This window comes from Pleurodeles waltl, chromosome 5, assembly GCF_031143425.1.
Source record: "Pleurodeles waltl isolate 20211129_DDA chromosome 5, aPleWal1.hap1.20221129, whole genome shotgun sequence".
Lineage (NCBI taxonomy): Eukaryota > Metazoa > Chordata > Amphibia > Caudata > Salamandridae > Pleurodeles > Pleurodeles waltl.
Window position 1 is genome coordinate 951360011 of NC_090444.1, and position 12637 is coordinate 951372647.

The following is a 12637-nucleotide window of genomic DNA, read 5'->3' on the forward strand; positions in this document are numbered from 1 at the left end:
ATGCCACAGGTGGCGACTGCTGGTTTTATGAACACACCCAGTGCTTCTGCAGTCTCCCGCTTCCTGGCGGGAACAGAATTCTGGGCTGTGAAGTCGCCAGTGGTAGGTGTCCGTAACACGGGTGGCGAGTGATGATTTTATGGACCCTCCTGGTGCTTCTGCATTCCCCCGCCTGTTAGCAGGAACACAGTTGTGGGCTGTGAAGTCCCCAGTAATAGGCGTCCCACACTACGGCAGCGAGTACTGATTTTGTACACCTGCCCAGTTCTCCTGTAGTCCCTTGTCTCCTGGCAGGAACAGAATTCTGGGCTGCGAAATCTTCGCCAAGGGTGGCAATTGCTGGTTTTATATGGACGCCCAAAACTTCTGCAGTCTCCACATCCTGGCAGGAGTAGATTTCTGGCCTGTGAATTCCCCAGTGTTAGGCACCCACACCACAGGCGGCAATGTTGGCTTTATACACCAGCTTGGACTTTCTGTAGTCCCTCCCCTCCTTGCAGGAACAGAAGTCTGACCTGTGAAGTCCCCAATGGATAACTGTCTCACCCTACGCCACACTTATATCACACCAATAAAACTGTAGAAAATATCAAAAAGAAATATGTATAGGTGCCCAAAAAGCAAGGAGTCCGATGCTGATCACTTGCATATGTTTGCCCAATGCAATGTTATTAAAAGCATATGAACATAGAGTGAGAAATTATTGGATAAAATATATCAGCCTTTAGGTCTAGATGCCATAGCAATCTTGCTTGGTTTAAATGAAGGTTTGTCTGAACAGAATTGGTAAACACACTGCATGAGGAAATGGACCTAATGTTCATAGTATCAACCCCCCTATCCTACTATTAACACTTGAATGGTGCTCATTATATTTTGACACTTTAATTTTATGTGCCTTTTATTTATTTACTGGTAATTAGGGAAAGCTTAATGTGCCAATGTGATTTAAATTATTTCCTTTAGAACTCAAAGCATGGTCTAGACCTGTTAATGTGCTGCATTATCCAAATCCATTGGTTATGTTAAATAGGAGGGTTTCAAAAAAACATTCTGGTTCATGCTGAAAATGATGGAAAAATGGATTCACATAAAACGCTATCCACACCATTCAATAGAATACTTGTATATTTAAATTACATGAACTGGAATAATACAATCAAGTGACCAAACATGAAACATCGATTAACAGGAAAAGACATCTTCATTAAGGGACAATTTAGGTGTAACAGTAGTATTGTAGTGTACATAATAAAATGTCCATGTGGACTGATGTATGTGGGACAAGTATTGTGACTGATGATAAGATTGTGGAAGATTAAATGAACATAAATAAAATATCACAAATGAAGATTTGGAAAGTCTGCCCAGACATTTTTTTCAAAATGCCCTATCAAACGCAAACATGCAAATTCAATTATATGAACAAGTTCATGGTTAAAAAAAAAGGAAGAAATGTTAAAAATGTACAGCTAGGTTGAGAGTGTTAGTGGTTTTATTTTTTACCAGTTATACAACCATTGGGATTGAACAATCCATTACAGGCAGGGAGTGTCCCTTCCCTGCACCCAGGGACATCCCCTGTCACCCCCACCCACCCCTGGAGGACACCCAAGGATAGGGGGACCCATCCAAGGTATGTCCAGGTAAGTATTTCTAATTTTGTTTGTAAGTGCCATGGGGGGGGGCCTAACTTGGGCCCCCTTACATGGCACCGTGCCCAATGGCCATGCCCGGGGGACAGAAGTCCCCCGGGCGTGGCCATTGGGCAGGGGGATCGAGTAGTCTTATTGAGACAGAAAATAACTCCACAGAGCAGCCATTCTGTCATTTTCTACAATGGCAGTTGTAATAGAAGAGACATATATAGAAATCAAACAAATAATAATGTTTTTCAATCCTTTTATGTATACACCAAACCATGTTTAAGATCTGAATATGAAACAAAATATGTTTATCTCTCCTGTTTTAGACACATTTTCATAATTCACTTTATTTATTTGTTTTGGCAATTGCTTGTGGTACATTTGCATAATGGTGAACATTTGAGAAGAGCATATCGACAGGGTCATCTTTTTGTAGGACGTTTTGCAAGTACATGTACATGTAAGTTCTGTGGGTGCAGGCTTTAGAAATTTTATCGGTTTTAGCACCTCATCAATATTTTCCCATCCAAATTCACACTGATATTTCTCTACATATGCATGATCAAAACATTTACACATCTGATCAAGCAGAACGCTCTTTCAATGTGTCCACACACAGAGTATGAAGTCTATGGAAGGTCACTTAGCAGGACTGATCTGTCACTATTCGCTGTGAAATGTGAGGAAAGTGTGATTTTTTAGCTACATTTGAGGTTTCTAGGGGATTCTGGGTAAGAAAACACTAGGGGGTCCATGCAAGCCACACCTCCCTGGACTTCCTCGGGTGCCTAGTTTTCAGAAATGTCTCACTTTGATAGGTTTCCCTATATGGCTTCTGAGTCCGGACCAAAAACCCAGGTATCCCCCTTGCAAAAAGAGTTCATTTTGATATCTCCACAATATGTTTTGGGCCCTTCCCTGTAGTGGGCACTAGGCCTATCCACATAAGTGAGGTACCATTTTTTTTGGGAGACTTGGGAGAATGCTAGGTGGAAGAACGTTTGCGGCTCCTCCCAGTTTTGTAGACAAATTTTGATGTTTGCAAGGGATTCTGAGTAACAGAACCTGGTGAGAGCCACACAAGTCACCCCATCCTGGATTCCTCTGGGTGTCTAGTTTTAAAAAATGTACAGGTTTGCTAGGTTTCTCTAGGTGCCGCCTGAGCTATGGCTCAAAATCCACAACTAGGCATATTGCGATAAAAGGGCCAGCTTTGGATGGAAAAACGTGATGTGTCCACATTGTGTATAGGGCCATTTCCTGTCACAGGCACTAGGCCTATCCACAAGTGAAGTAACGTTATTATCAGGAGACTAGGGGAAATGATGGGTGGAAGAAAATGTATGGCTCCCCTCAGATTGCAGATATCACAGAAATGTGAGGACAATGTGTTTTTTATAGACAGACTTTTAGATTTGCAAATGATTTTGGGTGACAGAACCTGGTGAGATCCCCACAAGTCACTCCATCCTGGATTTCCCTAAGTGTCTAGTTTTAAAAAATCATTTTTTAGTGGAAAAATATGATGTGTCCACTTTGCGTTTCCTGTCGCAGGTACTAGGCCTACCCAACAAGAGAGGAACCATTTTTTTTTAGAGACTTTGGGGAACACAGAATTGCAGAACAGGTGTTATTACCAATTGTCTTTGCATCTTCCAAATGTAAGAAAGCGTGTAAGAAAGAAGTTATTTCGAAAAATGCCCTGTAATTCACATGCTAGTATGGGTATCCCCAAATTCAGAGATGTGCTAATAACTACTGCTTCTAAACTCCATATCTTGTGCTCATTTCGGAAATACATAGGTTTCCTTGATACCTATTTTTCACTCTTTATATTTTACCAAATGAATTGGTGTATACCCGGTACACAATGAAAACCATTGCAAGGTGCAGCTCATTTATTGGCTCTAGGTTCCTTGGGTTCTTGGTGAACCTACAAGACCTATATATCCTCGCAACCAGAAGAATCCAGCAAATGTAACTCTATATTGCTTTTGAAAATCTACCATAGCTGGAAAAAGTTACAGATGAAAATTGTCAACACCAGAGCATTACGCGCTCTATTGGCGACTAGAATGCAAAAACCCAGCACTCTCAAAACACCGTAATTTATGCATTTTGCTGATATGTTGTGGTTTAACCTTTTGCATTTCAGAGTTCAATCCTGAAGACTGATTTTGAATATGCTTACAAATACTGTTCCTTTGCAATGTATTGTTGCAGGTTTTCAAAGTGTGTTAGGGTGTGGTCCCTTTCCAGGGCCTTCCAGAGACTTTCCCTGCAGCATGCCTGGGCGTGGTTGTGGGCTGGGCCAAGACTCTATAAAAGAAGAGCCAGCCCAACTCCCAGTGCTCACTATTCAGAGGTCCCGGTGCAGAACAGCAGCTATTTCCAGAGTTCCTGTCCCGGTGGCCTGTTTGATCTTCCAGACCTCTGCTTTTCATGCTTCATTGGTGATCCTTGTTCTGGGCGGTAAGACGGTAGTTTGGGTTTACTCCTGACGCCGTTTATTGTGAGAACTCTCATATTCTTGAATCTAATTGTTTATTTGATTAGCGGATTGCTTTGAGCTCAGGAAAAGTGCACTTGAGTGTTTTGTAGTGTTTACATGGGAGTTTGTGAATCAGCAAGACGCGCAATTCGTTTTGTGGAAATTTGGAACTTGTGTTTCATTACGCGCTACCATTTTTAATATGTATATGGACGTTTACGAATCGGCAAGACGCGCGATTCGTTTTATGAAGATTTAAAAACTTGTGTTTCATTACGCGCTACCATTTATTTACATGGAGGCTTGTGAGTCGGCAAGGCGCGCGATTCGATTCAAGACGATTTAAAGCTTGTTGTTTATTGTGCACAACCATTTCTTGACATTTACATGAAGGTTTACGAATCGGAAAAACACACGATTCATTTCATGATGATTTAAACCTTGTTATTTATTACGCGCTACCATTTCTTGACATTTTGCATGGTGGCATTCGAATCAGTAAGACATGCGATTTTCTCCTCGAGTTTATTTCATGTTGTTCATTGTATACTACCATTCTAGGACATTTGTTTGGTAGTATCCGAGTTGGCAAGTGTGTGATTTATTTCTTGAACTCATATAGTGTTAGTCATTGAAACACAATTCTTCCATAGTGTTTACTATATATAAATATATATATATATATATATATATATATATATATATATATATATATATATATATATATATATATATATATATCTGCAAAGAGTGTAATCTGTGTTGAAAACATTTCAAGAAAACATTTCAAGAAAACACAAAAGGCCAGAGTTTCTAAATGTAATATTGTATGCTTCTATTATGCATTCTTGAAAAAAGGATTCATACCACTAATTTAAAATTTTGTCAGAATGTTCTTTTTTCTGATTCTCATGTAAAGGAAAATGCTTGAATAAGAAAGTTTTCATTTAATTCATCTTGATTCCATTACAGGTATCCGACCATCTTGAAACCTAGTCATTTTAAACTTCATTCTTAGATTGTTCATGTTTTCAGAATGACTATGCTTAAAACCATAGTCTAGTATTGATTTCAGGTCATATTGTGTGTTCTAACCTTTTTTCTTACTATAGGTCTCCTTCCCAGCTGTTCCCTTCCTAATCCCCTCTTCCCCTCTTGAACTCTCTTAGCCTCTGTGATTTATCTATCAGAGTCTTGGAGCTGTTCAGTGGTGGACGTGTTGGGAACGTGCACAGACCCCGAGGATCTGGTGACTCTGACAAAAATGTAGACAGAAATAGCTGTTTTTTTCAACTCAATTTCAATATTTCTTTTTCCAACTGGTACTTTTTATTGACAAACCTTGAAGGATCTACAAAAATAACCCCTTGCTGAATTCAGAATGCTGTCTACTTTCCACAAATGTATAGCTTTCTGGGATCCACAATTGGTTTCACACCCATTTATGTTGATAACAGGAAAGAGGTTGAAAGCACAAAAAACAGTAAAAATGAGGTATGTCGCAGTAAAATGCCAACACTGTGTTGAAAATGTGATTTTCTGATTCTAGTCTCCCTGTTTCTAAAAGCTGGGAAGATGGTAATTTTAGCACCGTAAACCCTTCATTGATGCCATTTGCAGGGGAAAAACAGATGCTTTCTTCTGCAGCACTTTTTTTCTTTTTCCCTTTTTTCCCCAAAAAAACTATATGTAGCTGTATCTTGACTAATTTCTTGGTCCCCTCAAGGGAAATCCACAAATCCTGGATTCCTTTAGAATCCCCAGAATGTTGGATAAAAAGGACACATATTTGGCATGTATACCTTATGTGGACAAAATGTTATGTGGGCCTAAGCATGAACTACCCCAAATAGCCAAAAAAGGCTTAGCACAGGGGATGGGGGGTGGGGGTTGAGGCTTGTCAGCGAAGGGGTTCAGGTGCCTCAGCTACCTACTATCAGCTTCTGCTCCAGCTTAAGCACAGAGATAGGGTGACTTCCTGACAAGAGGGCAAATTATGGACAGTTACTGTAAAAAAAAAATATGAGAAAGGGATCAAAATTAAGGACAAAAGTTACGTTTTATGGACAGATCTGAGGAGGTCATGCAATAATAAAATAGGTGGTCAACGCAAGTACCAGATCAAAATAGGTTTATGTTCTTTGGTTTGGAGATTACTAGCAGTACTGATCAAACATTCATGTTTAACTGACCTTACTTAAGGTTTATAACACTAGTTAACCTATACACACTAAGTAGAATTTGACAGCTGGCATCAGGGACTGTTCACAATTCTACCCTATACCACAAATGATAGTGTCAGAAGCAGTGATCTGTTGCTGAATGTGACCTTGGAGTTCATATGCAATAGCACTACTAGTTTTACTTTTAGTTTCAAAGTTATATTCTGTATAACAGCTGGAAGATATAGAGGTTCTTTGGTCAAAAAGCAAATGAATAGAAGTCAGAGCAGGAATTTTTCAGATTATCCTAGATCTGATGTACCTCTTTAACATCACTGTTCGCAGCTGAAGTCTTAAATATGTCTTCTAGTAGATGACCCAGAGACTGAGATTCAATACTCAAGGATCTCCTGCCCCTGTACTAGTGCCAATGGGCTACTGACAGTGAGACAAGGATGGGCAGGTCTCATAATTATGCATGGCCCCATCTTTGGTGCATCCTGACTGGAAGAGCTGAGCTGTAGAGGCTAAAGGCTAGCAGTCTTAGCTTAGACTAGAAATCGCATCCTGCTGCAAGTGTTGCTGATCACAACTTTTTAATTGCTGAAATATAAGCTTTTAAATAAGAGTATACTTTGGATTCTTTTACAGGTGTGTGCCTTTGCCCGGAGTGCCTCACTCCATTTATCTGTTATTCTGATTTTTGGCTTTTGCATCACGCTAATAAGGCATGCGCGAAGAGGCCCAGGCCTGACCCTGACATGAGTAGGTTATTGACTTGTCCTGTGACTGGGAGGGTCACACCAACTGTACCCTCACTGAGCGACAGTGGATTACTGTCCTTGTCATGAGTGTAGAATATAGAGTGGTGGAGGCAGCGTATCATGGTTTGAAAATTCATAGTGAGGACACACCTTTTTATCTGTATCAATAGAGTGCAGGCCTCCTGGACCACTTATGTAAAGTTCTATGCACTTACCCAGTTTCTAGTGCTAACATCCTGAGTGTACATCAAGTAGGTTGTTATGTGTAAACTGCATGATATATGTGTGGTGTGTGTGAGTGATAAGCATAATAGAAATCTATGAGATCCATTTTGGATGCCACTGGCCTGGCTTGTGCACAACACATCAGAAGTGTGTTGGTGACATTCCTGAAGCTTGATGGGGAGACCTAGACACAGAAGTAACAGGAGTGGGGACAGTATTCCTTTAGATGCTCCATTAGGCATTTTGACTAGCAATGAGCTGCTTATTAGTCTTCCTGAACACTGCCACTTATTGGATGGTAGGGGCCAAAAGCACTGCAGGCTGCAGAGGAATCTATCCTGTCCCCCCATCACCCTGGTGGAGAGTGCGGTTCAATCTCATGCAATAGATTATTACGTGAAAGGACAATTAAGTTCTGACGGAGAGCGGAGGCACATGGGAAGGGTTATACACATGGACAAGTGAGACCCAGAGGGAGATTGAGGCTCAGCTCTATTAAGAATGAGGCCTGTGTGTTGAGTTAGGCCCAACTCATGGGATACTGAAACCCCAGGGAGAGTGCGGTCCAAGTGGACAGAGAGGCCAATAAAGAGAATAAGGCCCGTGAATGTGGGGTGCTACAGAGGAGAGTGAGGTTTATGGGCAGTAAATCGAGAGACTGTGAGACACTCAGGGAAGATGGGGTAGAGTAGGGCCCACCTTGAGAGAGTGAGGTCAAGGCATGGCAATGAGAGTGAGTTCTCAGAGCTCTCAAGATTCCCATATCTATGAGTGAGTAGTTAATCCAGTCTAGGTTTTCACTTTGCATTCTGGCACTTGTAGTCCTGCTCTTATACTGTGATAATCAGACTACACATTGTACATGCTATTCTCGCAAAGTCTTGGAAAACATTGAAGCTGAGATGAAGCAAAGAGATTGTAGCCCCTAGGTGAAGACTAAGGCCAATAGGGAGAGTGATTTATATGGGCAGAGAGTGAAGCTCAAGCGGCAGTTAAAGATAATGGAAAGGGAATGAGATCAAAAGGAGAGAGGAAAGACCAGGGGGCAGGAATCGGGCAGACCTTTGATCCCCATCCCCAATAATGATATTAAATTGTTGCCAATGGTACTTCATTACAGTACGTTCGATGTGTATGTGCTAAACATAGCGTGTGTTACTATAATACAATATAAATGTATTCAGAGTACCAATCTCAGAAAAAGAAGAAACTGCTACACAGGTATAAAAGTGAGTGTCTACTTCGCCAGGTGCATCACTTTTCCCTCAATCTTGAAAAATATTAATTCTCTCCACTTTCACCACCTTCAGTAGGAATTGATCACAGTGGTGGAAGCACTGTGCTCTTACTTTTCATTGCTAGCAATGACAGGTATGGTTCAGTGCACTTCAGTAAAGAAAGCATACAGCTGGTGCTCATGAGACTGAAGTGTCCTTCACAGTGATTCGACTGCAGAAAACTCAAGCTGCTGAGCACATTGCAAATACAGCTATGGGTTCATATTTGTGAGATGTGAGAGAAGTATTTTGTGCCAAAATGACTGGGCCTGCAGAAGCTGCTCACTGTAGTCCAGGCCAATCCATATCCAGGTAGGGGATTACGAAGATAACTGGTGCAGGGCCTCTTGGATGTACTATAATCATGTATCCCTTTGCCACTGCCTTGCCCCAGATCTGAATGCCTTTGACTCCTCTGAGGCCATGGGGTCGCAAGCAGGGGCGGCTCCTCTGCAACGGTGGAGAAGCATCACCCAACTGGCTAAAAGCCAGCAGCAGAAAAATAAAACAATATCTCATTATTATTTTATTTTTCTGCTACTAGCTCAGCCAGCATGTGAAGGGAGAGGACGGGCTGGGCCATGGCTGGTGGCAGGGGCAGAGGGAGGAGGAATGGAGTGCACTAAGTGCGCATGTTTGTTTGGTCGGCCATTTTAGGCTGGCCAAACACACATGTCCTCTTAGGTTTCTCCAAACCAATTGTGTTGCACAGCTGGGCTGGAGAAACTGCACAGACCCCAGTGCACTGTCTGAGCGGCAACCAAGCTGCTCAGACCAATGCTGACGCTGCTCTCATGCTAGGTATATCATGATAGCAGCGCCAGGATTGCTGGGGAGCCTGTGCTGGTCCCCTAGTGAATGGTGGAACACAAGAAGAGCAGAGGAGCGAGGTGGCAGTAAGAGGCAGCATAGGTGGGAATGGTAAGCGTTTTTTAAAATGATTCCCCTGTCCCAAACAGTCCCCCATTTCCACTGTCCACTCCTTCAGGTTTGCAGCCGGTCAGAAGGGAGGCACCAGGAGTCGCAAGAGAAGTGCCAGGGGTGGCTGCAGCGACTTCTGGCGACCCCTAATGATCGTCCATGAAGAGCAGTAGAGAGCTTTAAAGAAAGCATTTTTATTTTAACAGGAGCATTTCGAAATGCCAAAGATAAAAACATATTATCTGAGGATTGGGTAAGATCAGCTTCCAAACCTTTGAGTGTATTTATTGGGTATGAGACAGAGTGGCATGCAAAGGATAATTCCTAATTACACAGTTTCTCCATTAATTTACAATACAAGGCATGTTACTGTCAAATAATCTGACCACAGTCACGTTTTTGTTGAAATACGAAGTCAGAAATTAGAAACCAGGTCTCAGGGCCTCAAAACCAGCAGCTCAACTGCCATTAGACCACATATCTTTCCTTCCTTCGAGTGCAGAAGTGAAACCAAAGTAGCAGGCACAACAAACAACGAAAATAAAGAAAAATACACATCTTCTTTAAAGAAATGTATTACTATAACAAGGTTGTTTGGCAAAATCCCTCACTGCCATTGGGGAACACCCCCCCTCCAGCGACATCGTTGAGAAAAGCATTGCCATTTTTAGTTCACAAGGGTGAAGAGATGCACAATAGTCTTAAATACACTTACAAAAGACAACTCCACTCTCTCCCATACAAAATAAAAGAGGACTTATTTTTCACTTCGGTTGCTGCCGTTACCCAGTGGCTGTTAGCAGGCACAACTGAAATTACGGACAGATGTTGTCGCTATGTTATTCATACTGGAAAACGGACATTTGCACCAAATAATGGACGGTCACCCTACACATAGATGATCATTTCATGTTTAAATGCCCCTTAAAGGCCTATCATTTCCCAAAGTCACGCGCAAACAGCATTTTTCCAGAGTTAGGAAGTGGAATCTGCATTTAGGACCATGGAGCCACCTTCTTTGCGTATCCTGTTTACTAAGTAACCGTTAGATAACATAATTTTATAATAGCAAAGAGGTTATGAAAACTTGAAATTTGTACTGATTACCTTGAAATGATGGAAAGCTGGTTGCTAATTGTGTGAATCTGCTGCACAACACATGACAGCTCAGCTGAACACCTCTTGTCTACACAGTTCTTCGCAATAACTTGAGCAAATTTTGCGAAAGTTTGTCCGCTGTAAGCAATCTGCCTTGTGGAGGCAATGAGTTGGTCCTTGGTCTACATAAAAAAGACAGTTAGTGAGAAAAGAAGGGTCAGTCCGTTCCTTTCAGAACATATTTTGCATACTTAAAACCACATTAATGTGGCATGATACACACAACTTCAAAGGATAGTCTCCACACAAGAAAAACGCTTAGTTCTAAAGTTGCATTAGTTAATCCAATCATTTCCTGTGAAAATCTGTAGCTTCTGTATTGGCAACTACCATTAGACCATACCGATTCCTAATTAGCTCTCTCAGGAGTCAACTGGCCAAGCCTTCTATCAGAAATAGACTGTTTCTCTATCCATTGAAATAAAGAGTACTCAGTATATCCTCAGAGGTAAGGTGAACTCTTGACGTTTATGAAAAGCTTAATGAAATCGATTAAGGGGACCATTCATGATATCATTTAGAGTTTGATGATGTTGGGACCAGTAGGGGTTGGTAGCAAATTAAATTAGCGGGGTGCAAAACACACACACATAAACATACACACATAACATACACACCAATATAAATATTACAAAAACTTACCTTACTTGATTTTCTGTAGCACGTCCCCGTTCTTCTGCAGCACGTCCTCTGAGTGCGAAGCCCACAGCCAGCTCCCCCATCCAATCAAGGTGCTGTTTTCATGCTATTAAGCAGCATGAAAAAAGTGTCTTGATTGGTTGGAGCAGGCCGGCTCTACGCTCCAAAAGACACTGTATGCCTGTGCCTGCTCTCGGACCCAGCTGCCCAAGACAGGCGGGTTGGAGAGGTTTGAATTGCAGATGTAGGTCTGGCTGTAGAAAGGTGGCCGGCCAAACCTACATGCGCACTTCAAAATGAGGTTGCCAATCCTCACTGCTGCCAGTCATTGGCAGCAGTTACTGACTGGCCCCGCCCTGCCCCCGCACTCTGTTAGCTGGCAGAAAGTGTCAAAAACAAAATGGTAATAAAATTATATTATTACCATTTTATTTTTGACACTTTCTGCACAACAGTGCCCGGGGGGCGGCGCTCCTCTGCTCCCACGAAGGAACCGCCGCTGGTTGGAACAAGAGTGTCTTCTGTAAGCACCACTACGCTGCTTAATTCAACTGCCTGTGAAACTATTATTCTGATTTTCTTTTGGCCCCATACACACACGAAATCCTGCACGCTTTCTGAGGCATATGTCTGAAATTGACCACAAAACCTAGAGCCTTGCTCTTAAGGTTATGAGCGGCACCAAAAGCATACTTCCCTAACGAATACAAGACTACCGTCTGTGTCATAGAGACATGTACTGTTGGTCGTGGTAATACATGACATTTTTAAATCTATAGTCTCAAACACTCCTTTACACCTGTTCAAAGTAAGGGGGTGATGCCTACAGGCCAGCTTGTCAAATGTTTTGCTTACATGTCGTTTCCAGACCATGTACTGACATCTCTGTATGTATGTTGACAGAGAGTGTGGGTGTGTGGGTGTGTGTGTGTGTATGTATGTATGGTGAGTGTATTAGAATGTCCCTTGTTTGATATTGGACAGGATGGAAGTTTTGATACAGCCTCCAAAGAGAGTGAGTGTATATTGCCAGCTTTCCTGAGCTGGAAGATGTAGACCCAAATACTGAATTGCAATAGGATGGAAACAGGGCTGCCTTTAGAAATTCTAAGATAACCTCTTCAACAAGAGATTTCTAATTAGTCATTCATTGGTTGATGGGGCAGCAAAGGTGATCGGCCAGCAGATACAGTTGGTTGATGAAGACAAGATTCTTGGAGGGGGCTGGTCTTTTTATCTTCCCTGAAGTCACCCACCCAGGAAGGGTGATGACAGCTAGGCCCAGAGCTTCATACCTAGGCCCATATTTATGGATGGTTAGCACTGCGTTAACACCATTTATTTTGGCGCTAAA

General features: G+C 42.0%; 1 protein-coding gene across 1 annotated transcript in view; it reads right to left on the reverse strand.

The window, feature by feature from the left end:
- Positions 1-12637, reverse strand: part of LOC138296175 (uncharacterized) — a 498683-nt gene that overhangs the window by 270954 nt on the left and 215092 nt on the right. Inside the window, exon 6 of the mRNA XM_069235068.1 lies at positions 10594-10766. Coding sequence (XP_069091169.1) covers positions 10594-10766 — 173 coding nt within the window. The remainder of the gene's footprint in view (positions 1-10593; positions 10767-12637) is intronic.